Source organism: Emericellopsis atlantica (genome assembly GCF_019669845.1).
Source record: "Emericellopsis atlantica unplaced genomic scaffold F5Z01scaffold_17, whole genome shotgun sequence".
NCBI classification, from domain to species: domain Eukaryota; kingdom Fungi; phylum Ascomycota; class Sordariomycetes; order Hypocreales; family Bionectriaceae; genus Emericellopsis; species Emericellopsis atlantica.
In genome coordinates this window covers 258,149-281,586 of record NW_025764719.1, presented here as the reverse complement: position 1 = coordinate 281,586, position 23,438 = coordinate 258,149, and the positions used below count along the sequence as shown (strand labels likewise).

The following is a 23,438-nucleotide window of genomic DNA, read 5'->3' as shown; positions in this document are numbered from 1 at the left end:
ACTAATACATTCAATGTATACTGTACATCTACAGCGCCTTCTTCTTGGAGCGGTAGGACTCCTTGTTCTTGAACGGGAACCCGCTGGTTCCTTGGTCAAACTTGTGATACCGACTGATCATGGCCTTATCGCCCGCAAACATAATGCAATACAGCCCCAATGCCGCGAAGAAGCTGCTTCCAATCGTGCCGAGGATGAAACCCGTCTGTCCGGTCCACGCGTAGCGTGAGTAAGTGTAGCAGGCAGCGGCAGTGTGATGGAGAACCGCAATTGTGAGAGCAGCGCTTGCATAGGGAGACAGGCCATTTTGGGGGGCTGTCTGAGTCAGTTTGGAGGAACCATCTCGGTGGGATATGATCTTACCGTCAACTTCGGAGCCTAATGGAACGGCGCCAGAGAGAAGGACCACGATAAGGCCCAAGGCCAGGAGGGCAAACCCGAGTGACCGAGCAAAGTAGGCTTCTAGAGCTAAACCAGGTCAGTAAGTTAGGCTCCGTGCGCAGTCAATTCTAGAGCGTACAGCTTGAGGTGGCATCTTCAACACGTAGGAGAGCTCCTATGGACGATGGCCAGATGATCAGAGGTACTGCCTGCGTGGAAAGCCAGGCGAGGTTGCCGAAGCTGTAGGTCGAAACGGTCTGCGTTGTTAGCGGCGGATCACGTATAAAGTGTCTACACGTACATCCATGTTGAGCTTTGAATGGTGGTTGAGGTTATGAAAAGTAGCAGATGTCGCCTGCTGACGAGACCTTGATTGCTAGTACTTGTAGAAGTCGTCGCGTCCTACTTTTACATCCGACGACGTCACATCCCCGTCGTCGGTTCGCGGCGGACCCTTGGATTCCACATTGAGCCTAGCGCTATAGGTGGCCGATTTCGCATCCAACTTGCATCGTGGGGGGTCGGCATCTCGAACATTTCTAATCCTCAGCTGCTCATTGCGCAGAACTGCTTTGTCTGTATTCTACATCCACTTTCACCCATCTCTATTAGGAGAATATCTAGTGGCGATTATCCAAGTCCTTGCCGCATAATCACCACTCTTCACGCAGCTACAACGCAGCTTTCATCCACATCTGCGACTTCTTCGCCACCCCACCTTCGACTGCGCGCACACATACACGACCACTGAATCCCTCGCGCAGCACTTGCGGCCGTTGAGTACCAACGTTCCGATCCGGCGCAATGAGTGCCATCTTATCCGCAGACGACCTCAACGACTTCATATCGCCCGGTGTCGCCTGCATCAAACCCGTCGAAACCCTGCCAACAGCCCCTCCCACTCAACCATCGAACGAAACAGAAGTCATCCTCGACGGCCAACATCCCGCCGCGCCGCAGTCGAATGCGCCTGCCGAAATCTCCTTGACAGATTGTCTTGCTTGTTCGGGGTGTGTCACATCAGCAGAGGCCGTCCTGGTGAGCTTGCAAAGCCATGCGGAGGTGTTGTCGTTGTTGGACTCGGCGCCAGCGCTGAAAGTGGCGGGGCCCGATGCGAGCGGTAATTATGCTGTGGAAGGGTTGGAGGATCCAGATGCCAAGCTGTTCGTCGCGAGCGTGAGTCCGCAGTCGAGGGCGAGTTTGGCGGCCGCGTGCGGTGGCAAGTCTGAGAAGCAAGCGGGACACATGCTCGAGCAACTGCTCAGTGGACCAGCAGGCCTGCCCAGTGGCGGCAAGTTCAACAACGGCTTCACCTGGGTGTTTGATACCAACGTTGCGCGAGAAGCTAGTCTGGTGCTGGGTGCGGACGAGGTCCTCGAGACTTCGAGGCCTGGTGTCTCGGCTCCCTCCAAGCCCATACTGGCCGCGTCCTGTCCGGGATGGGTCTGCTATGCCGAGAAAACACACCCCCACGTGCTGCCAAATCTGTCAAGGGTCAAGTCCCCTCAAGCGCTGATGGGTACACTGCTCAAGACGGTTCTGAGTCGCAAGCTTGGCATCCCGCCAAGCCGAATCTGGCATCTGGCTGTCATGCCATGCTTCGATAAAAAGCTGGAGGCCAGCCGAGAAGAGTTGACAGACGAAATCTGGGAGGGTTCGGGCCAGCCTGGTCGAGGTGTGCGGGATGTCGATTGCGTGATTACCAGCAAGGAGATCTTGATGCTCGCCCAGTCCAGGGATACCGACTTCTTCGCGATGCCTCCGACACCTGTACAGGCGGCAACACGCGAAGGGTTTCCCGACGGAAAGCTCAGGGACTTCTTGTTCCCTCGACGAACAGCGGGCAATGCCCCTGAATCGGCTGGCTCTTCGGGGGGGCTCCTGTACCACATTCTTCAAACAAGAGCGGCGCAGATACCAGGGTCCTCCATCCAGATGAACCGCGGCCGAAACACCGACGTTGTTGAATACACCATCACAGCCAACGGCGAGACCGTATTCAAGGCAGCCCGATATTACGGGTTCCGAAACATCCAGAATCTGGTGCGAAGACTGAAGCCTGCCAAGCCCTCCCGTATGCCTGGAGGGAAGCCATTTGGCAGCGCACGACGACCAACTGGCAAGTCTTCTTCCCTCGAATACGGATACGTCGAGGTCATGGCCTGCCCGGGGGGCTGTACCAACGGTGGCGGCCAGATCAAGGTTGAAGATCCCATCGTTGTCGAGAGGAAGAACTTGTCGGGAAAGCCAGGTCCTCAAGCGCAGAAAGAGTGGTTGGCAGAGGTGGACGAGGCCTATTTCTCCAGCGACGAGACTGACGCTGCAGGCGGCCATGATGCCGGAGATGTCATCGGGGGAATATCTCGCGCCTATATCCATGATACCCTGGCGCACTGGGCTGACGCCACCGGCATAGGCCTCGACAAACTCGCCTACACGAGTTATCGCGAAGTCATCAGCGATGTTGGTAAGGATACCACCGACACAGAAAAGGTGGTCCAACTCGCGGGCAAGATCGGCGGTGGCTGGTAGCATATAGACCATAGAGGTGTGAATACTCAATTACCCTTTGCACCGCGCTGAGCGAAACCAAAACCCCCTCGTCCGCTTCCATCAGGCCCTCTGGGCGATCGGATAGCGGGCTGCTGCTGCTGCTCGAGCCTCGGCGTAGATAATCTTTGCGGGCTATCAGCGCCTCTCTGTTCCAGTTTGGGTGCATAGCCAGGATCGAAGAGTTCCCTCGTCGGCGCCACGTTGTTTGTCTGGTTATTTGTGTTGTTGTTCTGGCGTCGATTGTCCCCGCGTTGGCCGCCTCTCCCACGACCTCGTGCCCGCGCGTTGCCGTGCCCATCTGCTCGTGGCGGGGTGACTGTGCCCCCGCCGGATGGCGACGAGGCACCCGATGAGGACGCAGGCCCCTGTCCAAAGATCTTAGCCCTGGCCTCCTCGTATCGTCGCTGCTTCTCTTCGAGCTCCTTCTTCTGCCGGGCGCGAACTTCTTCTGGCGAAGGCTGCCCCTCCTGGCTCTTGGTGTCCTCTTCTTCGTCCTGCAGTGAGAGATTCGACATGCCCGTGGCAGGAACTCTTTTCGCAATGACTGGCTTCCGGCTGAGGACTTTTACTTGCGGCTTGAAGCCTGTCTGCAGCGGAACGTTGTTGTTCGCCTCGACAAAGTGGAATGTGTCGGGCGTGTCCCTAGCAAGTCAGCAATGGTGTCGGGAAGAGTTCATGGAGCTGCATACGCCGACTCCCAGAGTTTCCTGTTTGTCTCGACATGACGCGCGATCCGCTCAGCTTTGTTCGAAGGCTCGGCTTCAGGCTCTGGCGTGGGCTGTCGGAGGTCTATCCTGTCGGCTTGGGCTTCCCAGTCGTCGTCCCAAGCATCCGGTATGGGGGCTTTCTTAGGCATGTTGACAATGGCAAATCTTTTTCAGATTGTGGTCGCATACGTGGCTAGACTATGAATTCCAGCCGAGTAGACAGAGATCAAAGCTTGGTAGCGAAGAGTGGCTGCTGCATCTTCGCGACGTCGAAAGTGGGGCTGAAGAATGGCCAATCCAATCGAGTCTTGCGCGCGCCGACGTTCACGTAGCACCATCCACGAAAGAACACGATCTTCCAATACACGCTGTGGAACTGTTCCCCCAGCTTTTGACTTGACGAAGCTCTTTGATAGAACACAAGGCTCTTCGCTATGCCTGGTCCAATTCACCAGTGGGAACATGCGGCTGGTGAAAGCGTCACGATGGGTGATGGGCCAAGACGCGACGAGGATGCTCTTGTCACGAAACTAGCCCACCAGTGGTTCGACGCTCGTAAGTTCTCACAGAGTTCATTCAGAAGATCGGCTTGCTCAGCCTCTTAGGTACATACAGAGATCCTCTCAAACCTGCCAAGACCATCACATTGTCGTCGAAGCAAGCAATGCCCGAGCAGGAGAAGCAATGGCTGGAAGAACTACGCGCAGCTCGGAAGTAATATCACGCCGTTACGGCAATGCGGGATGTTCAACATAACTTGCCCTTTCTTGCGGATCACAGGAGAAGGTTTCTTGTGAAGGAAATGCAAAGCAACTAGGTACAGTTGCCTTAGATTGCTTTCTACAAATACCCAAGCAGATGTCTACTTACAGCAACCACATCAACACAGAACATTGTGAAACCACGTATTCGGCTGCTCGCATCTTCATGTGCTAGGTGGAGTGCCACACAAAGAAATTACTCGCTGTTAAGGAAACATGCGAGACCAACTACAATATAGCCGACAAATGCTCCTTTTGGCGTGGGCAGGGGTGAGCTGCGTACAAGACGCTGGCTGACGTATGAACAAACGACTGCAAGTGCACATGCAATCTACCTTACCCAGGTGCGATTAAAAGTCAGGGCTTATAGATACTACGCTGCAGCGTGACGAGGGACTGATGCTTGTTTTCGCTGGATCCAGTCACTCCGCTCAACTATATCGAGAGATCGGCACCGAACCCCTACGTGATGTTGTCAGTGCGGGGCAGGAGAAGGTCCATCGACATGCAATCATGACATACCTAGGAACACTGACTCAAGTGCCATTTGACCCTTGAGAATTGGAAACTTGTTGCCTTACACAACGACAGGGAGATCGAATAATTTATCCCAGGTTCCATGAATACTTGTAGAATCTAACAAGTCTAGGCCACATGTACGAGGCACACTTGCGCCTCAGTTGATTTGGACTCTTGGAGCTATCAACAGCCCCTCCCTCGCTCTAGACGTGGAGCAACGACACGGCAACGTCGTCCGTGCTATTTCACCAGCGCAACAAGGCCATGACAGAAGATTGGCAGACCGATGAGATCTCAAGCCCTCCGAAATTGCCCGGCTGGGTGTCAAGCTAACGGCAATGGTGGCAGTGGTCTTGAGGAGGAAGCATTCCCTTCAACTCGACCCCGCAAAGTAAAAACCCCACCTCGACTCAGCTTTGCGCGGAGGGTCCTCCAACTTTTCCAGTCTTGGCGAGTAATAGATCATGACCAGGCAGGGCAGGTTATATTGAAACCCCGCGATGCTGAGCGAGACTCTTTCAGAGCTTGCTTCGTACGGGTACTACATGGTGTCGCATTCGTAAGGTGAAGATGATCTCAAGGTTCTGAAGGTTAAAAGTTACGCACCCACGCCCACCGGTCTGGAGCATAGAGCGGGACCCGTTTACGAGGAAGAGGCAACCAGGTTAAAGTTGAACGGCTCGTGAACGAGCATGCGCTTGGGCTCTTGGCGGGATTATCGACATGCGGATTCGACCAGCGCTTTGATTGTCAAATACTTACCAGGTAACCAATGGGAAGATATCGGAGAACTTGGGCAATTGACCCTTGCCTGCCTTCAGGGTAGAGCGAGAAGCATCCCCGCATGAACACAATTTATTAGTATCGACTCCCACTCCATTGCTTTGGAACCATCAGGTATCATAAAGAAGCTAATTAGGGCACTTGGACAGAACGAAAGGAGAGGCTTGACGTACCTCTGAGCTATTGATGAAAGCTGTATCCATAATTAATAACTGTAGGCCAGTTCAGCTTTACTTTGTAATCAGTCGTTATGGGTGCTGTCATTGCTGTGTCTCGCGGTGTCTGCCCCACTGTGCGTGCCCTGGCGGCCACTCAACAGACATGGAGTCCAGCCCGCACCTGTAGCGCAAAGCAGCCGTGGGCCACTGCCACTGATCAACCTGGATCTGGGCCATTCCGATCGTCCCCTCATCAGTCATCAGAATCCCGACAGACATCCGCCCGTCATCATTTTTCATCTCGGCATTGTCAAAGTTACTTCTCATCCCACGTTTTATTCCAGCCTTGGACATCGACAGTAGCATAGCCTCAGCAAGCTTGCAGTCCTGGATTGTGAACCCGAGCCGCGAGCCAGCAGGGTCCGGCTCTCCGCACCTTCACTCGCAAGTCTCCAAAATCCACCTCACGCTTCTTGCCCAGGCGCCCCATCCTCGTACTTCCAAGACAACAACTTCGAGCTATCCATCATCATCACCCAGGGGGCGATTGCATAACCAACGTTGCAAAACGCCTAACAAACAGACTGACAATGTCGGGATCTGAAAACGCTCATGGGCACGCAGGAGGTTACGATCTCCTGCGTAGGGCCACCCAAGCGATGATGTCAAAGTAAGTGACCATTATTCTCCTGTTATTCATCATGCCATCTTCCCTCTATGGCCGGCACAAGGGACTCTCATATTCTATCACCCTGAACGCACGGAGATATTTGTGTTCTTTTCTACTTTCCCTTGTCCATTCCCTGCCTTTAGCTCTCGGCGAGCCACCCTAGCCATCATCTACTTTCACGGCCGTCCTGGTTTCCGGGTGAAGGGACGCCCAGCGCGATCAACAGCTTTGTCTCGGCCATGGCTCCAAGCAATTATGGTACGGCGCGCTTTGGCAAATGGCCTTGCAATTTGAGGCAATGCGGACACGTCCACTCGATTCTGGCCGCCACCGCCAGCTTGCACGGTTATACAGGCCAGTCTCCAAGTCGTCTTACCACACAAAGAATGATATGGAAGCCGTTGCGCAGACTTCCAAGGCTTTATATTGGACCAGACATGCCAGTTTCTGCGACTTGGTTAGCCTGTCCGTACACGTATCGCAAAAGCGCCATAATTGCGTGTCGACACCAAGGCGCCAGGCGGGAGGCGTTTGACCTACCACGGCGCATCGCGAGCACGCTAGCTCCGAGCTTGACTCGCCAAAATCATCCTCGAGTTCCCCAAACATCATCATCATACCCCATTTGATGGCCGTCTCGACACATGCCGCAGACAGTTTCAGTCGATCAGAACACAATGGGATTGTCGCGCACCTGTTGTGCTTTGCTTGCATCCAGCATCATCTGGAGAATCGACAAGCATAACTGCAGGACTGCCGCATGAAAACTTGCGTTTACAACACCGGGACCCACTCTTCCACATGGCGATGTGGATGGATGGGTGCTGAGTCCTGACAAGCCGGTTTTCTTGGCTCGAGTCCGGACCGCAATCAATCTACAGCGACTGGGAATGGCGATACTGTACATCGGGGCCCCCAGCGCGCTCCCGCAGCATGCTGGCGCCCATTTTATAATATGAATCGCGACCTCGGCATGGTCTGCGACAGCCATGCACGCAAGAGTCATACTCAGCACAAATGTGCTGTCGTATACGTCAACGCCGTTGTCGGAAGCGGATTTCCCCCCCAAGGAAGCACGCGGAAACAAACTCAGCGGCTCGTTCGCTGCAACTCTACAAGGGTTTGAATTGCAGAGATGAGCCGCCGGCCGATTGGAGCCGGCCAAGTCCCGTGAATTTATCGCTGGCTCCGGACACATCGCGAATTCAACAAGCAATTGAAACAGCGCTGTTTTGTCTGCCAGTTTTACCCCCCCTCACTCCTCTCTCCTCAGGCCTAACATGCCCGACGCTTCTTGGCAGCCGTCATGAAGTAGCGTACCCACTTGTTGCACTCTTCCTTTCGGACCTTTCCCACTCCCAAGCCCTTGACAAGCCCTCAGGATAGGATCCTTTTGACTCATTCGCTCGTCGCACCGATTTCTCTGGACCGACGACCATGTCCCGTTACGTTACTGACCACATTTCTAGAACGGCCACGCCTGATGAGGATTGTGGGGACCAGATTGGTTACGAGACCCCACGATCTGGTATAGCGACCCCCCAACCCGACCTTCACGACAAGCGCCTGCCTGGAATTATGAGCTATTTCGGCCAGGTTCGTCAAACTCAGTCTCGTTCTACCTCTAATACCAACAACATGCTTTCCTCCTCCCCCTTTACTGCGATCCGCCCGCCCCTCGAGGGTGCTCTGCCTTCCGTTGAAAACTCAGCGCCCACCGCCGATCAGCGGTCACGATCTCCGTCGCATTCGCAGTCGCGATTGTCTCCAGCGCTGGGTTCGGGAGCATTGTCTCCCAGCGACAGCAGAAACGGAAAGTTCTCGGATGCTGAACTTCTCGAACCCTTGGGCGCCCGATCGCAGACTGCACGCGGGGGACACAGCACGCAAGGTGCCCAACATGAGAACAATCCATACCCAACGCCCCCCACTTCCACACCATCCTCCGGCCACAAGTCGCTCGAGCAGGAGCGCAAGATCCCGTCTGCCTCAAGCACACCAGCCCCTCCATCCCCACAATCAACTTCCATGATTCCTGACCGGGAAGTATCTGGGAAGCCGGCGCCCAGCCTAAAACCCGCTGGCGCTCAACCCCCGTCCCAAAACACTGGTAGCTGGTTCTCTCTTGATGGTATCAAAGAGCTAACACGTGGTGCCCTGTTCAAGAGCGGTCCACCGACTCCGACCCGAGCCTTGTCCGCCGCACACCCGTCGCAAGCAGATAAAGGTTCTGTAAGCAGCTTGAGCATCGATGGAGCTGAGAAGAGTGGCACCCAGACTCCTCGTGCCTCCCCTTCGACGGGAGGGCAGGCTCCTGCTGCGAAAGGCAAGATGACAATCAAAATTCCTGAAGCGCGAGGGCTGAGGAGCTGTCGGGATCCTTACGTTGTGGTCGTGTTCCAACGGAGCGAACTCATATCTGGAGGGCCCAGGGTATCCCAAGAGGAGGATACTCTAAGCGTGACACCGTCAAGATTTGGTGGTGTCCCCATCCAGCGCCAGGGTAGTGATTCGGGACGAACTCCCATGTCTATACCCATGAGGAGCAGGCAAAGCAGCAATACGAGTAATGGGGACTCGAAACCGGCGCGCCCCCGCAATGCGCGAACCTCGTTCACAAACCCTCAGTGGGATGCAGAGGCCATCTTGTAAGTTCCTACGCAAAGGCGATCGCGCGTCTTGTTAAACCTCGCAGCGATGTTGTCGAGTCCAACATGTCCGTCGACATTTCGGTGTACAGCCACACGGCAAGCGGCGACGACTTCCTCGGACACGTCCAATTTCAGGCCTCGAAAGATGAGGAGGGTACAAAGGGCTGGTACGCTCTGCAGGGACATGCAGACACAATGGCCGAGGATGCTCCAACTGGCGAAATCTACGTGGAGTCGAAATTCCAAAAATCCGAGAAGAAGCACTACGGGCCCACCGATTTCGAGATCCTCAAACTGATCGGAAAGGGTACATTCGGGCAGGTGTACCAGGTACGGAAGAAGGATACCCGGCGCATCTACGCCATGAAGGTATTGCAGAAGAAGGTCATTGTCCAGAAGAAAGAGGTGGCACACACGGTTGGCGAACGGAATATCCTCGTGCGGACGGCCATGGCCGACTCCCCGTTTATCGTCGGCTTGAAGTTCTCCTTCCAGACACCTTCGGAGCTGTACTTGGTGACAGACTACATGTCCGGTGGCGAGTTGTTCTGGCATCTTCAGAAAGAAGGTCGATTTGATGAGCGACGGGCCAAGTTCTACATCGCCGAGCTGATTCTTGCTATTCAGCACCTCCACAACAACGACATTGTATACCGCGATCTTAAGCCGGAGAACATTCTCCTGGACGCCAACGGCCACATTGCGCTCTGCGACTTTGGTCTTTCCAAGGCCAACCTCACCAAAAACGACACGACCAACACGTTCTGCGGCACAACAGAGTACCTAGCGCCCGAAGTCCTGATGGACGAGTCAGGCTACACGAAGATGGTCGATTTCTGGTCACTGGGTGTTTTGGTATTTGAAATGTGCTGCGGCTGGAGTCCCTTCTATGCCGAAGACACGCAGCAAATGTACAAAAACATTGCGTACGGGAAGGTACGCTTCCCGAGAGAAACGCTCTCGCAAGAAGGACGCAGCTTTGTGAAAGGGCTGCTCAACCGAAACCCGAGACACCGTCTCGGTGCCACCAACGACGCGCAGGAACTCAAGGAACATCCGTTCTTTGCGGACATTGACTGGACGCTTCTGGCCAAGAAGCTCATCTCTCCCCCATTCAAGCCAAAGTTGAAGTCCGAGACGGACGTCTCGTACTTTGACCCCGAGTTTACGACCGCGCTCGACACGAATGGCTCACTCAACGAGCGAGCGGCGGCCTTGGCGAGAGGGTACGCGGCTAGTACTCCGCTGTCTCCCTCTGTCCAGGCCAACTTCCAGGGGTTCACATTTGTGGACGAGAGCGCGTTGGATGACCACATGCGTGATCGCCCCGTTCGGGATGACGAGGAGATGGATGATGCCAGGCGCAGTGATGATGACGACGACGATTGGGACAACCTTGACGACATCGACCCTCGAAAGGCCAACAGGATGAGCGGCATCATGAAGTCAGGTCCACACGATGAACAGATGGTGGGAGGGTCGCATTTCGATATGTAATAGCTGCCTATCTCTCATATTCTGTACATCCTTTCATCTCGGCGTTTCGTCTTTCCTCATCGCCAAGTCCCTATCCTGCGCACAGTTTCATGTTCTATTAGAGGGTCTCCCATACTTTTTTTTTGCATGAACGGGGGGGTTTGCATTTTCGAGATGGGGAATGGGTGCATGAAAGCAATAGGGGACATGGGCGGCTGGTTCTTCACTGAGTGGCGTTCGATGGGCTTTTTGCATTAGTGACATGAGCAGATGCGAATAAGTAGGGTCGTACTAGTAATCCGAGACTCTTTCACGCAAGTCAACACGATCATCGTATACACACATGCTCTGCTCGAAGCCTTGCGTAATCGCAGGACCTGGCTTGTTGAACGTGGCAGGGAGCTCATTCGTGGCTCCGCCAAGCTTCCGTATCATCCCGACAGCTTGATGCTTAGTGGACTTGGTGTTGTCGAACTTTCCCCAGTCACAACTCTAAACGTGTTCGATAACTCGAGATACCGCGGCATGAGACATTGCAATTATACCCGTGTGCTTTCTTTCAGAGCGTTCAACGGGTGAAACTTGCTCGTTGCAGAGGCACCCGTCAAAAGCCCAGCTGATGCACGCTGTGAGGATAGAGCCGAATCCAACCAGGAATCAAATGGATTATAGCTGGCCGTGATTGTTCTCTAATACATCTTGGCACGGTGCACACGTGCTCACTGCAATCTATGTCGTCTGCAGAGGTGATCCTTCACATTGGACTCGCTCAGGTCTTGTTTGGCATTTGCGTTTTGCATTGAAATGAACTACACCAACAGCAGGCTGTTTCGAGGCAAGTATACACAGGATTACCGACACAAAGAAATCCTCATCGTTTCGAGACGATTGCTTCGTCTTCCGCGGCCCACGGCCACAGGCACGCCTTCTCTCGAGTGCCGGCGTGCCGCTCAATCCCCCTCTCTCCAAGCTAGCGTTGATTCAGTAGCAATAGCTCTGGCGAGTGCTCTTCTCCGTGTCTCTCTTTCTATCAAAGAGCGTAACGTTTAGTGAGCCTTGGCGTCCTCCGCATCCTCAGTCTCGAGCCAGTCGGGCAGCTCAGCGGGCTGTGCGGTGGCGGAAACGCTCTCCTGGCCCTCGATCTCGACGGCCATGTTCTCGTACTCCTTGAGGCTGCCGGCGAGGTCGGCCTCCTCGGGGGAGGAAGGGGTCTTGGGGGTGACAAAGGTCTGGACCTGGCCGACAGAGTCGCTGTCCTTGACGGTGGGGACCTTGTAGGACTTGAGCTCCTTCAGGTAGAGTTCCTGGACGAAGTCGGCTGTGGGTTTTAGTTAGCATCACATTAAAAGAATTAGATGACGGCAAGGATCGCGAGGGTGCCGCGTGGATGGATTGGCGGTACGGAGGTACAGCGGCGTCATATGTCGGCGTTATTGATTGCGTTGAGCAATAGTCGCGTTCCCGAGTGACTGGCCGCGAATAAAACCATCAATCGACAAGTTTGCTGACCGAACTGACACAGGTTCGTTTGTTGAAAATTGATCGTGGCTCAGGGTGTCGGGCTCGGTCGGGGTAGTGCATCGCCGTCGTCATTGTCGTTCCGTGACGCTCCGTACCGAACCAATCCATCGCAACGTGTGTCGAGTCGAAGCTGTATGGAAAATCGGCTTACCTCTGCGGGAGACAGTGGGAGCAATGAAGCCCCTCATCTGCTGTCGGGTGATGGCACCGACGACGGAGCGAGCGCGCTAGATGAGATCAGTCCTTGTCCTTTGCGACATCGTGCCACGACCAACTATTCCTGGCGAGGCGGAAAGACCAAAAAGTCGCTGGAGAGGGCCGATAGAAATGACTTACCGTAGCTCGGGACAATTGGCAGAGCATCTTGGGCGAACGGGGTCGGAATGCTCAATTGAAGGCAGGCCCGGTGAAGGTGGTTGGTCGATTGAGGGTTTTGATGAAAATCGTGAGGAAGATGCTCGGCTAAGACTGACTGGCGGGTTCCAGGCGTGCCTGAGGCACGCAAAGCACAGCTGCAATTGGGGGATGCGATGGCCCGATGGGGGAGCTTCCCCCACTGCAAGCAAGCTCACGTGATTCCGATACATACCACATGCAGCGCGGGATGCGATCATCCTTCACGTTCATGCGGTCATGACGATGCACTAAGCGCTGTCACGCATCTGGCTTTCTCTGCTCGATCGTCGTCTTAGCTGGGTGCCCTGAGGCGTTCTGACGCCTGTCTTTTGACTCAGACATCTAGGACGTTGCGCGTCAGTCCCCGACCAGACGTCCTCGTGACGACCGATTAAAGGAAGCTCGAGGTCGACACATACCTTACCTTACTCACTACAAGTCTCTAGCAGTGCACTATTGACGAAAGGCTCATAACCAACGGCATGCTTGAACTAGGTCTATAATGAGATTTTGACAAAGATATGACACGAATCAGCACAGGTAACAAACGCCAGATCTATCGAACCTCCAAAACATTCCCACCTAATACCGATCTTCTGGGCGAAATTGCCCATCATTCTACTCCACGCTCCTTATCGGTGACAACTCCGTGCTGTCTATTGGTGAAATCTTTGCGCCCGAGACGCGTCTTCGTTTCCTTATCCCGCTGAAAATAGTGAACGCAATATAGGCGACGAACATGACGACTGCCACGACGCCGTAGGCGATCTTGAAACCGGTTGATGAATCCATCCATTGGATGCCAATTCCGCCGTTGATAACGCCCAAGACCAACAAGATGTGTCCGTACCAGATGTGGATATGACTTACGAAACCGCGCTTTTGGTGATTAAGATAATGGTGATGGTGAAGCCAACCCAGCAGGGGCTGGATGCCGAGCAAGGCAATCACAACGGTGCCTAGAATCGTGTGGGTTTGGTTGAAAAACTAGCACTGGTAAGCTTGCGTTCCGCTGGACCCTCGACAAGATGATAGAACTGACCTCTCCCTCGCTATTGGCGGCAACGTATCCCAAGCCAAAGGCCGCCCACATGGCTAGCCATGCAAGGCTTTGTGTCAACGAATGAATATACCAATTGCCCACAAGACGCATAAGAATGGCGCCAAGGGGATACAAGAACGCGAAGACGACGAGCGCGACAATGCCGTGGGCAAGGATGATGGCGTCGGTGTTGCTGCCACCTCCCCCCTGAGAGGAGCCCGAGTTGTCACTGCTGCCACCAGAGCTGACCACAGCACCGTTGCCGCTGTCGCTGTTGGTGACGTTGGTGAGGAAGGGGTTCTCGTCCGACGTGATGCCAGCGTTGCCAAATTTCACCCGCATGCGCGTGGTCCCGTCGTGCTCGGCGATGGCATAGTTGACGTTTGTCGAGTCGAGGGCATTGCCGGATCTCCAGGCCGCGTTCCAGCTGTTGGTACCGGCAAGGTCGAGATTCTGGAGGTCGCCGCAGCGGACGTTGGCTACCATTTTGCCGTTCGCGATGCCAGAGCCGGCCAGCAGCTCCGTGTTGCTTAGCTTGACGTGGTCGGGCAGAACATGGCCTGTGCCCTCCCGCGTGCTCAGGGTCACATTGCCATTCCCGTCGGTGTACATGACAAACATCTGCGATCCTCTCATCTCACTGCCAGTACCCAGGCCGACCCATGCGTATGAGGTTGGGGCTTCGAGCTGGAAATAGACATTACCCGAGCCAGAGCTGGCAACAGCCTCAGGGACGCCCCATTGGAATCGGATGTCGCCGTTGGACCCTGTGCTCGTCGATGCTAGGGCGGATACTGTGGCCGTATCTACAATACCGTCATCAAGTGTTCTTCTACTCCAGAGTAGATGCCCTCTTACAATGCAAGACAGCAGCAGCGGCGGCAGCCAGCATGGAGTGGCCCTTCATCTTCCTCGATGTTCCTTGAAGATATAAAGGGTGCTCTGGATGCCTTCCGTCGATTCGAGTGCAAGTGGCAAGGGCTGAAGTTATTTGGCCTTTCCGACTGAGAGCTGACAGGAAAGAAATCTGAGGGGAGTAGGAAGATATAATAGTACAGAGTTAAATATTAGCTCAGCGGCAGTGCTCTGAGAGGGCAGCTGGCACCCGGCTTATGATAGTCATTGAATCATCCTGGTCCAAGGGGTAATACCGGATCCGAGTTCCGCAGCACACATCGATCTTGAGCAACGGTGCAAAGGCTCCTTTAGTGACTTGACAAAAGCACACCCATCAATGTCGCCAGTAATTAGCTCTGCAAGTGCAACTCGACGTCGGCGAAAGTCGTCGCGTCATACCGCGTAGTCCATGGGATTGAGTTTTGAGGCTGGAATGGCTTTCACACATCTGTAATTCACTGATTCAACCAAATTGCACGAGAGAATGAATTCACTAGTGATTGCCAAGCAATGCAGAAACCTAGAATGAAGCATAACTTGCCGACCAGAAGCTTGCAGGGCCCTGGTTGCAATCCATCCATGGACATACGGTTACTCCGGAGGCCTCTAGAGTTCGGCGACCTAAGAGCATCAACCCATCGCATCATGTTCTTGATCGCGGACGCGTAATCGAACGCGGCGACTGTCGGCAATGAGCTGCCGAAGTAGTGACTGAGATGCGTGTCCCTTCTGCTATTTCCGTTCTCAGGAGTCAGAACAAGCCATGGCTGCGCGCCAGTGTCAAGCCTAGACCCGCCACCTTGTCGCAGAGCATGGACCCCGTTCGGCCGCCCCAAGTTCACCATGATCAGTATCGTTCCACTCCGTGGTGCGTCTGCGGACTGCCGGCGCGGCATCTCTGCAAGCCGTCGCCTTCTTGCGCCAGATTCCGTGGCTGAGCAGGCGACATTCGTGGTGTTTGGGCCAGGGCTGACAAGAGTTGCCGCTTCCCGATGAGATTCATTGGTCTAGCCTTCTCCATGACCCCAAGTTAATACTGGAGTCCTGACATGGGTCCTGCGAGATCGAGCCTTGGCACCCGACTAGTAGTCGCATAGTCGGTCGCAGATCAAGGCACACAGCCAATGACAAGAGGCTGATTTCAAAGCAATCCCATCACCTCCAAAGTAGCGGGATGACTTGCAATTACATGACGACGACTGCACGGCGGTGCCTGCAATGCGCGGCCTCCACAAGATGACCACTGATGCACTGCCTTCTCACTCAAACAATTTGTCTGTCATCGATCGTTTTGCCGCGAACGCGAATTGCACTGCAGCATTCTGTGCAGCATTCTGCACGTGTTCTACTAAGTACGGTACTAAGTACAAATGTACTCCATAGTCTCCACAGCAAGCTCTTCAAGTTGTCGATCAGTCGATGCATGCTTCAGACACCAAACTTGACGGCCCGTACTAGCGCGAGCAATACTACCGGAAGACTTGTTGACCTGCCCGTCCCGGCGCGCAGGGCCCCAAGAGTCGCTGCCCGTTGTCACGGTGGCACAAAGGTACTTAGTTGAGCTTTGCCATGTGTCATGTGAAATGCTTGTATAGGGGGAGAAGTGAGCCGGACATTGGGTCAGTTCCAGGACGCTACGTCGAAGGCAATGCCGTGATGCCCGCTAGCTGCTCTTGAACCAAATGTCTGTGTGCATAAAGCTGTATACGTACTTATCTGTTCCACAACCCATGTCATAACATGCGTGTCTAGTGTCCTGCAGTTTCCTCCCCATACAACAAATAGCAGCCGCTATGCCCATAATCGACGTCGAGAGCCACGCGGTCGCGCCGTACCCAATAAACCAAATCGCACGAAAAACAGAACACTCTGCAGCAAGGCGGAGTCAAACAGCCAGGGGGAAATGGTGCTCGTCCAGCAAGCTCGAAGAAGCTACGAAGCTGAATCCTCCAAAGACATCGTCCTTTGATGCGCTCAAGAAGCTTGGGTCCTTCGAAGTTAGCAATGGACTGAGCGCAAGCTCAGTGAAATCGGGCGCAAAGTTCTCAGCAAGCTCTGGATCTGTGATCATGGGCTGAATGGGAGGCTCCAGTTCTCGTGCCTCGAGCTTCTTCCAGTCGATCTTGCGGAAGAAACGGTGTTTCTTGAGCGTTGTCAGGTCCCTGGGCATGACGGCGCCGAGTCTCTTGCCCGGCTCTTTGCGGAGCAGGCGGGTGAGGAGGTCCTTGGCATCAGGGCCGAGAAAGTACGGCATAACAAGCTTCTGCTTGACAATGTTCTCCTGAATCTTTGCGTGGTTGCCACCACGGAAGGGCGGATTGCCCGTCATCAAGTCGTAACCCAAGGCGCCAAAGGACCACCAGTCAACAGCCTTGCCATACTTCTTCCCTAGGATCACCTCAGGCGCCATGTACTCAACTGTGCCCAACATAGAGTTGCACTCGTCTGTAGGCTCGGCCGAAACCTTGGACAAGCCGAAGTCTGTGAGAAGGAGATGGCCGTCGGCGTCAAGCAGGCAATTCTCCGGCTTCAGGTCCCGGTACACTACACCCAGATCGTTGTGCAGGTGGGAGATGGCCAGCAACATCTCAGCCATGTAGAAGGCAGCGACAGGCTCCGAAAACATCTTCTCAGTGTTCAGATGCGTGAACAGTTCGCCGCCTTGGCCGTACTCCAGGATGAGGTACAACTTCTCATGGTCCTGGAAAGCGTAGAACAGCTTGACGACAAAGGGGTGGCGGTTGACGGACTCAAGAATCTGACGCTCCGTCTTGGTCTGCTCGATGAGCTTCTTCTTGAGAACAAGCGAGGCTTTCTTAAATTGTTTCTGCGCATACAGTCTGCCAGTGGCCTTCTGCTTGACCAGGAGCACTGTACCATATGTCCCTTTGCCCAGGCAGCGCAGTGATTCGAAATCGCTGGAAGTCATCTTCCGGTTTGGGTCGAAGCTTTGGCCGTTGATGTCAAGATACCCAGAGCCAGGATCCTTGACGCTTTGGCTGGCGAAATCGGCATGAAGCTCTATCTCATAGCTGGTAGTCCCGTTCCCGGAGCTCTCACTGCCTGCTTCACTGGGCGCGCCATCGCGACTATGAGAGCGGCTGACGCCGGCGGACGGTCCCTGGCGACTCGTCGTGCGAGACATGGGTGTCGACCCCGGAGTTCCGTCCAGGCTAAAAGGTTCCATCTGCATGCGAAGCATGGCAATCCCAGACACGCTGGGCGAGGGGTTGGCGCGCATGACAGGGCTACAATGCGCACTGACAACGTCGTCAACGCGGCCACGTCCCCTCAAGTTCTTGCGCGACGCCTCACAGCCGTGATCAGAATCCTCGTCTCCGGATGCCATGGGGGTAGGTTGGAAGCCGCGCGCAGTGTTGCGCGCGGCAGATGCTGGGCTTATCATCACGACGTGGTGTTGAAAGTGATTGCGCGAATCAACGTGTCTCTTCAAGGTGCACCGCGACGTCGCTCGGGGTCAGCGCGAGGCTCAGATTCGTAGAGACGAAGATTTGTATAGTGGCTGCTGCTAACACGCATTTGGTAGCGGAAGAAGGACGTGCGAGTGGTGAATGGCTTTTGTATATGCATTGGCAATGGTGTCGTCGGTGAAAAAGAGTCGAGGGCGTAGGTTGGACGTGATGTGGTTCACCAAGTTGGTGTGAGGAGGAAAAGAAAAGGGAGAGGATGTTCAAGGCTGACAGAGGGAGGATCTGGAGAAGGCTAATCCGGGGGAGCGCCCAGTCCTACGTACAAAAATCGAAAATTACGTTAGTGAAACGTGGCTCGCGATTGGGCACCAAAAAGAAAATCCAGGCACATGCAAATCATTTCGCGCATGCGGCTCTAATAATTCAGGATTTTTTTGCATTTCTTTGTCAATGCAATGTCACTGACGCGCGACTTGCCCGCTCGGATCTGAGTAGGGCTCAAGCAGGTTAGATATGAGCATTGGGACCTTTATGTTGGTAGTAGGACTCAGTCCAAGTCTCTGTGATTGGATTCACCTGTGCAGGTGCTACGTACCGCCGCCTGGCGACACCTTAAAGTGGCAGGTACACCACCCACTGTGCGCTCGGCCCGCCCTTTTGATGGCGGGGGTTTTTCTTAGTGGGCGATGGCACCCGATTCCAGGCCCCAGGCCACTAATGACCTCAGACCTCGCAGGCCCTGGTCATCGCTTCGGTTTCGTTGACTGGACCCGGTGAAACGCCGACGCGTGCCGCGATTTGACATGCATCAATAATTTGTTGCAAGATCTACAAAGTTCGTCACGGCGAATCGCGACAACCCATAACCTCCAAGGCACCCGCTGCGCCTTTCAATCCCTCCCGCTCACCGATCCCTACCACCTAACGTGCACATTATTCAGTTCTATTGCCGGCCCCAGCGAACAAGAACCTCAAGATGATGCACCCATCGCGGCAGGCCTATGTCGAAGAGGCCCAGTCGCCCGCCGGCATCGCGCTGGAGGACCTCCCCGATGACCATGACTACGAGATGAATGTTGGAAACTCGGAGAAGGCATCGGCAGTGCTCAACCAGTTCAACCGAAAACGACTTGCCGCGTCTATAGCCGTGCCCACCGACGATGGGCGTGTCCGCGCAAGACTCCGAGAAATGGGGGAGCCTGTCACATTGTTTGGCGAAGGATTGGCTGATCGAAGAGACCGCTTAAGAGAACTTTTGACAATCCAAGCCGAGCTCGCGGGATTAGAGGGCGCCGACACCGAAATGGATGATGCGCCCGATGAGCCAGAAGATGAGCAGGAGGAGGAGTTCTACTCTAGAGGAGGAGCAGAGCTCCTTACGGCGCGCAAAAAAATAGCAGAATTCTCCCTGCCTCGAGCAAAGCGGCGGACGGCGTTTCAGAAGTCGGAATCTACAATACCACTACGAACCCACGTCAAGTTCAGGAAGGAGATCAAGGACAGGCTCAAGGAATTCGAGTTGCAGGGCAGTCAGACAGTTGGAGAACGCCACATCAGTATGACGAGGATCTCACCCAACGGAGAGACCGTGGCCGTGGGGAACTGGGGAGGCCAGGTGAAGCTTGTGGAAATACCCAGTCTCACGGAGAAGATGACTTTTCGTGGACACACAAACAAAATCAGTGGCTTGTCGTGGTATCCCGGCGCCACGCTCCCAGAATCCGGCGTATCTCCTGATGCGGTCAACCTCGCATCTGGTGGCGCCGAGGGCATGGTCAATCTGTGGTCTTTGAATCAAGATACGCCTTTGACGACTCTACAGGGCCATTCGCAAAGAGTGTGCCGTGTCGAATTTCACCCTTCCGGACAATATCTAGCATCAGCGTCCGACGATACATCATGGAGGCTATGGGATGTTGAGACCACCGCCGAGGTTCTCCTACAGGAAGGCCATTCCAGTGGCGTATATGCCATCAGCTTCAACACAGACGGCTCCTTGTTGGCAAGTGCCGGTCTGGACAGCATAGGGCGGATCTGGGACTTGCGGTCTGGCCGTACTGTCATGATCCTTGACGGGCACCTGGACGGTCATATCAAACCCATACATGCTCTCGACTGGAGTTCCGACGGACACCGTGTTTTGACCGGTTCCGCCGATGGCTGGATCAAATGCTGGGACGTTCGAAAGGTGCAAAGGACTGGCGGTATCGGCGCTCACAGCAGTGCCGTCTCCGACATGCGATGGTACAAGGGACTCGACGACCCACTACAAGGGACGCCACCAGGCGCCGACGACAAAGGCCATCAGATTCCCAAGAAGTCTGGTACATTTTTCGTCTCAAGTGGCTTTGACAGGAACGTCAAGATCTTCTCGGCAGACGACTGGACTCTCGTGCAAACACTGAGCGGTCACACAGGGCCAGTAACTAGCGTGGACTATAGCAGAGACGGTAGGTGGATTGTCAGTGGAGGGCATGATCGGACCGTGAAGCTCTGGGGCAGAAATGACGGTGCAGCGCTCTAAGTAATGAAGGCTGGGCAGATCATATAATCTACAGCTTCATAATCGCAAGATACCCAACTTTCGTACGTCAATGCGTGTAAGCCCTCAATCATTTGCTACTGCAGAACTTTACGTACAACTTCATGTTCGAACCTTGAACCTTGATGAGTTGGTGGAGATGGTCATCATGTGACCACAGAGTTCGCGATTAGATAAGGCCCTTGAAAGTCCTCCCGCCTTCAGTCGTCGACCAAGCCGACGTCACGCCACAAACTTTCACTTTCCTTTCAACGCCCCGCGGTAGCGCGCCTTCTCAGATGCCTCACGACTTTGTCTCATTCAACGCGACACGTTTGCTACAAGCGCCATAGCGATGGCCTCCATCGATCGTTACCGCCCAGCGCGCGAAGGCTACAAACCTCCAACGGCGAACAGGCGGGATTACGGGGCCTCGAAATCGCCAACTCAGAGACGCGATGTGCCCCCAGCCGTCCCGACTCCGCCTCAGAACAGCTCTCGGAACTCGCCACCACGAGCATATGCTCGCGCTGGGCATCAATCGCCAAATCGGTCAGGGGCGCAAACGCCGCTCGCGAATTACAACCAGTGGGCCTTTTCGCAAGATGAAATCAACAGCTCCCCAACGATACTTGATGGCATCGCCCCATCAGAAGAGAGACTGCGCCGGGCAAAAGGCATCAACTTCATTTATCAGGCGGGTGTGGCGCTAGATCTGCCACAGATCACGTTGTGGGTGGCCGGCGTTTTCTTCCATAGGTTCTTCATGCGCGTCAGCATGGCGCCAGAGAAACAAGGCATACACCATTATGTGAGCTCCTAGCCTCTTTGCTCGGTTGGGGAATGGCACTGACAAATCTCAGAACATAGCGGCAACTGCTCTCTTTCTCGCAAACAAGACCGAAGAAAATTGCCGGAAAACCAAAGATATAATCATTACGGTAGCCAAGGTGGCTCAGAAGAACAACAACTTAATCATCGATGAGCAGAGCAAGGAGTATTGGCGCTGGCGAGACAGCATCTTGACCTACGAGGAGGTCATGCTAGAGCAGCTGACCTTTGATCTCATGATCGATAATCCATACCGCAACCTCTTCGACCTACTGGGCCAGCTTGAAATTGTACACAACAAGCAATTACGACAAGCTGCATGGGCGTTCTGCAACGACGCATGCTTGACGACTCTACCTTTATTGATGGATGCCCGGGACGTCGCCATCAGCGCAATATTCTTTGCAAGCATACACACGAATCAGCAGATCGACGACTTCAAGGGTGAGGCATGGTGGAGGTATCTGAGAGGCTCAGAGGACCGCATCATCAGGGCAATCGAGACCATGCGCCAGTTCTACACGGACAACCCGCTTAGGAAGCAGAATCCGTCGTTGCCATCACCGGCGTTTGATCTGGAAAGCTCTAGGAGGAAAGGAGAGGCGTACGCAGATAACATGTCGTCGACAGCCGCGACGCCAATGGAGATTGATAGAACGAGCAAGAGTCCCCTACCCAGGGCCAACGGCGCTTCGCATGAGAGAGACTCGGAGCAACACGCTTCGCAGTCAAGCAACCGCATACCTTTGTCACCGTCCAAACGGAAGATGCCGGAGGATGGGTCAAGGCTTCAGGACGAAAGAGATGAGAAAAGAGCGCGAATGTCGGAAGATGAGGAAGGCGAGCTCGTGGAGGACTAGGGGATCACGCACACATGCAAGAGACGCCCACCACATTATACCACACCCGCAGGGTTCAGGGATTCTTCGGGCGTTTGGGGTGAATTTTATTTGTGCTTTAGGAACAGCGAGGGGCAAGAGCATGATTCCCGATGACTTTCGCGTGAAAGATCCAGCGTCTAATGGGTGTTTTAAGATAGCTGTTCTGGTCATGACCAAGAGAGAAAATATGATTAATCGAGCAATCAGAGTCTCAGATGCGCGCACACAGTCACCCACATGCTAATGCATGATCCAGTCAAGTATTTCCCAGGCCCTACACTAATTCTGGAAGAGGCCATCCTTCAAGCTGAAGATCTCAGGAACACACAATTTTGTCGTTCTTTCTCGAGATCCACGAAGCGCTGTACAGTCCGGGCGTTCAAGACCCAAGCACGAACCACCACATGAGCCTGCCTGGATTTGATTGGCCCAGAGCCTGACGTCAGCATTGTCGATTCTGCCGCTGGCGGCAGCGAAACTCTCACCGCCCGGGATGCGAGTATATAATTCTTGCGCGCCCGGCCCAAGCTTCGCTTTCCTCTTCTCTTCTCCTCCTTAGCTCTCTTTGCCTTTTGGCTTAGATCAAGTGTAGTATCTGTTCTTTTCAGTTTAATCTCTGAAAGGTCTCTAAGGAGACCAATCGTGATTATTCTTATTTTTGGTCTTTGGGTGGTTTCCTCTGTGCTTGCACATGATCCCACCCACAGTGTCCCTGGTATTACACTGCCTCCAGGTGACGCGAACCTCATTTTCATTGCATGCGCTGGCCTGCTGGTGCTGTGAAGAAGATATTCCCTTTGTGTGTCAGACAGAATGAATGCCTCTACCCTTTAGTTGTTGGAATGCCTCATTCGATTCTGAAAAGTGTATGTATACGTAATTAGCTGCGTTCACGACCACGACTTGGCCCGGCGCTTATCGAGGCTTCGTCGAGCCCAGCCGCTCCCGTACGCTTGAAAAAAAATTGATCGGCAAGCTTGTTGCTGTCACTGCGTCGAGCTTCGAATCAGAATTGTTGGGCGCACGACAGATCTGGATTACCCTACCCCAAGCGGTCATTTGGTGACTGCGATGTTTTAACCGCGAAGACGTGACAATGCCCCGATGCTCTCTAATTCAGCTTCATTAATAGGTTGGCGGGTCAGGTTGCAAAGCGGCGTACGTGGGAACAGTACCATATGCCCTCGTGGGAACTTGTTTTAAGATGGAATCAACAAGCGCTGGGCCCCAAAAATTGAGCTCACGTCCAGCAACACCTT

The 23,438-nt window shown here is 54.3% G+C and overlaps 10 protein-coding genes across 10 annotated transcripts; 4 read left to right on the top strand and 6 right to left on the bottom strand.

Annotated features, from left to right (window-relative positions):
* Positions 1–27: 27 nt before the first annotated feature.
* Positions 28–804, bottom strand: F5Z01DRAFT_658343 (uncharacterized protein; the record flags this gene model as incomplete). The annotated part of the gene is made up of 3 exons (XM_046263694.1): positions 683–804; positions 521–638; positions 28–468 (listed from the first exon to the last, which is right to left on the bottom strand). Exons 1-3 carry the CDS (start codon positions 686–688, stop codon positions 29–31), a joined length of 564 nt encoding a protein of 187 aa, XP_046117191.1. The 5' UTR covers positions 689–804.
* Positions 805–1,185: 381 nt separating this feature from the next.
* F5Z01DRAFT_682083 (iron hydrogenase) lies at positions 1,186–2,913 on the top strand (the record flags this gene model as incomplete). Its single annotated transcript, XM_046265740.1, has 1 exon — positions 1,186–2,913. The coding sequence occupies one exon, from the start codon at positions 1,186–1,188 to the stop codon at positions 2,911–2,913; it is 1,728 nt and encodes a 575-aa protein (XP_046117190.1).
* A 26-nt stretch (positions 2,914–2,939) lies between these two features.
* On the bottom strand, positions 2,940–3,790 carry F5Z01DRAFT_675176 (uncharacterized protein; the record flags this gene model as incomplete). Its single annotated transcript, XM_046265122.1, has 2 exons — positions 2,940–3,576; positions 3,624–3,790. The coding sequence occupies 2 exons, from the start codon at positions 3,788–3,790 to the stop codon at positions 2,940–2,942; spliced, it is 804 nt and encodes a 267-aa protein (XP_046117189.1).
* A 2,777-nt stretch (positions 3,791–6,567) lies between these two features.
* On the bottom strand, positions 6,568–7,967 carry F5Z01DRAFT_160588 (uncharacterized protein). Its single transcript, XM_046257792.1, has 3 exons — positions 7,227–7,967; positions 7,073–7,123; positions 6,568–6,979 (listed from the first exon to the last, which is right to left on the bottom strand). The coding sequence occupies exons 1-3, from the start codon at positions 7,728–7,730 to the stop codon at positions 6,905–6,907; spliced, it is 630 nt and encodes a 209-aa protein (XP_046117188.1). The 5' UTR covers positions 7,731–7,967; the 3' UTR covers positions 6,568–6,904.
* A 2-nt stretch (positions 7,968–7,969) lies between these two features.
* F5Z01DRAFT_688737 (serine/threonine-protein kinase sck1) lies at positions 7,970–11,136 on the top strand (the record flags this gene model as incomplete). Its single annotated transcript, XM_046266057.1, has 2 exons — positions 7,970–9,180; positions 9,228–11,136. 2 exons carry the CDS (start codon positions 7,970–7,972, stop codon positions 10,678–10,680), a joined length of 2,664 nt encoding a protein of 887 aa, XP_046117187.1. The 3' UTR covers positions 10,681–11,136.
* A 335-nt stretch (positions 11,137–11,471) lies between these two features.
* On the bottom strand, positions 11,472–13,004 carry F5Z01DRAFT_160726 (ATP synthase complex subunit H-domain-containing protein). The gene is made up of 3 exons (XM_046257793.1): positions 12,517–13,004; positions 12,332–12,407; positions 11,472–11,977 (listed from the first exon to the last, which is right to left on the bottom strand). Exons 1-3 carry the CDS (start codon positions 12,541–12,543, stop codon positions 11,706–11,708), a joined length of 375 nt encoding a protein of 124 aa, XP_046117186.1. The 5' UTR covers positions 12,544–13,004; the 3' UTR covers positions 11,472–11,705.
* Positions 12,976–14,687, bottom strand: F5Z01DRAFT_160486 (uncharacterized protein). The gene is made up of 3 exons (XM_046257790.1): positions 14,477–14,687; positions 13,619–14,424; positions 12,976–13,563 (listed from the first exon to the last, which is right to left on the bottom strand). The coding sequence occupies exons 1-3, from the start codon at positions 14,523–14,525 to the stop codon at positions 13,195–13,197; spliced, it is 1,224 nt and encodes a 407-aa protein (XP_046117185.1). The 5' UTR covers positions 14,526–14,687; the 3' UTR covers positions 12,976–13,194.
* A 1,551-nt stretch (positions 14,688–16,238) lies between these two features.
* Positions 16,239–18,061, bottom strand: F5Z01DRAFT_160083 (serine/threonine-protein kinase psk1). The gene has a single exon (XM_046257788.1). It carries the CDS (start codon positions 17,919–17,921, stop codon positions 16,401–16,403), a length of 1,521 nt encoding a protein of 506 aa, XP_046117184.1. The 5' UTR covers positions 17,922–18,061; the 3' UTR covers positions 16,239–16,400.
* A 511-nt stretch (positions 18,062–18,572) lies between these two features.
* On the top strand, positions 18,573–20,704 carry F5Z01DRAFT_658325 (WD40-repeat-containing domain protein). The gene has a single exon (XM_046263693.1). It carries the CDS (start codon positions 18,923–18,925, stop codon positions 20,468–20,470), a length of 1,548 nt encoding a protein of 515 aa, XP_046117183.1. The 5' UTR covers positions 18,573–18,922; the 3' UTR covers positions 20,471–20,704.
* F5Z01DRAFT_658324 (cyclin-like protein) lies at positions 20,705–22,393 on the top strand. Its single transcript, XM_046263692.1, has 2 exons — positions 20,705–21,278; positions 21,331–22,393. Exons 1-2 carry the CDS (start codon positions 20,823–20,825, stop codon positions 22,156–22,158), a joined length of 1,284 nt encoding a protein of 427 aa, XP_046117182.1. The 5' UTR covers positions 20,705–20,822; the 3' UTR covers positions 22,159–22,393.
* The last annotated feature ends 1,045 nt before the right edge of the window (positions 22,394–23,438 follow it).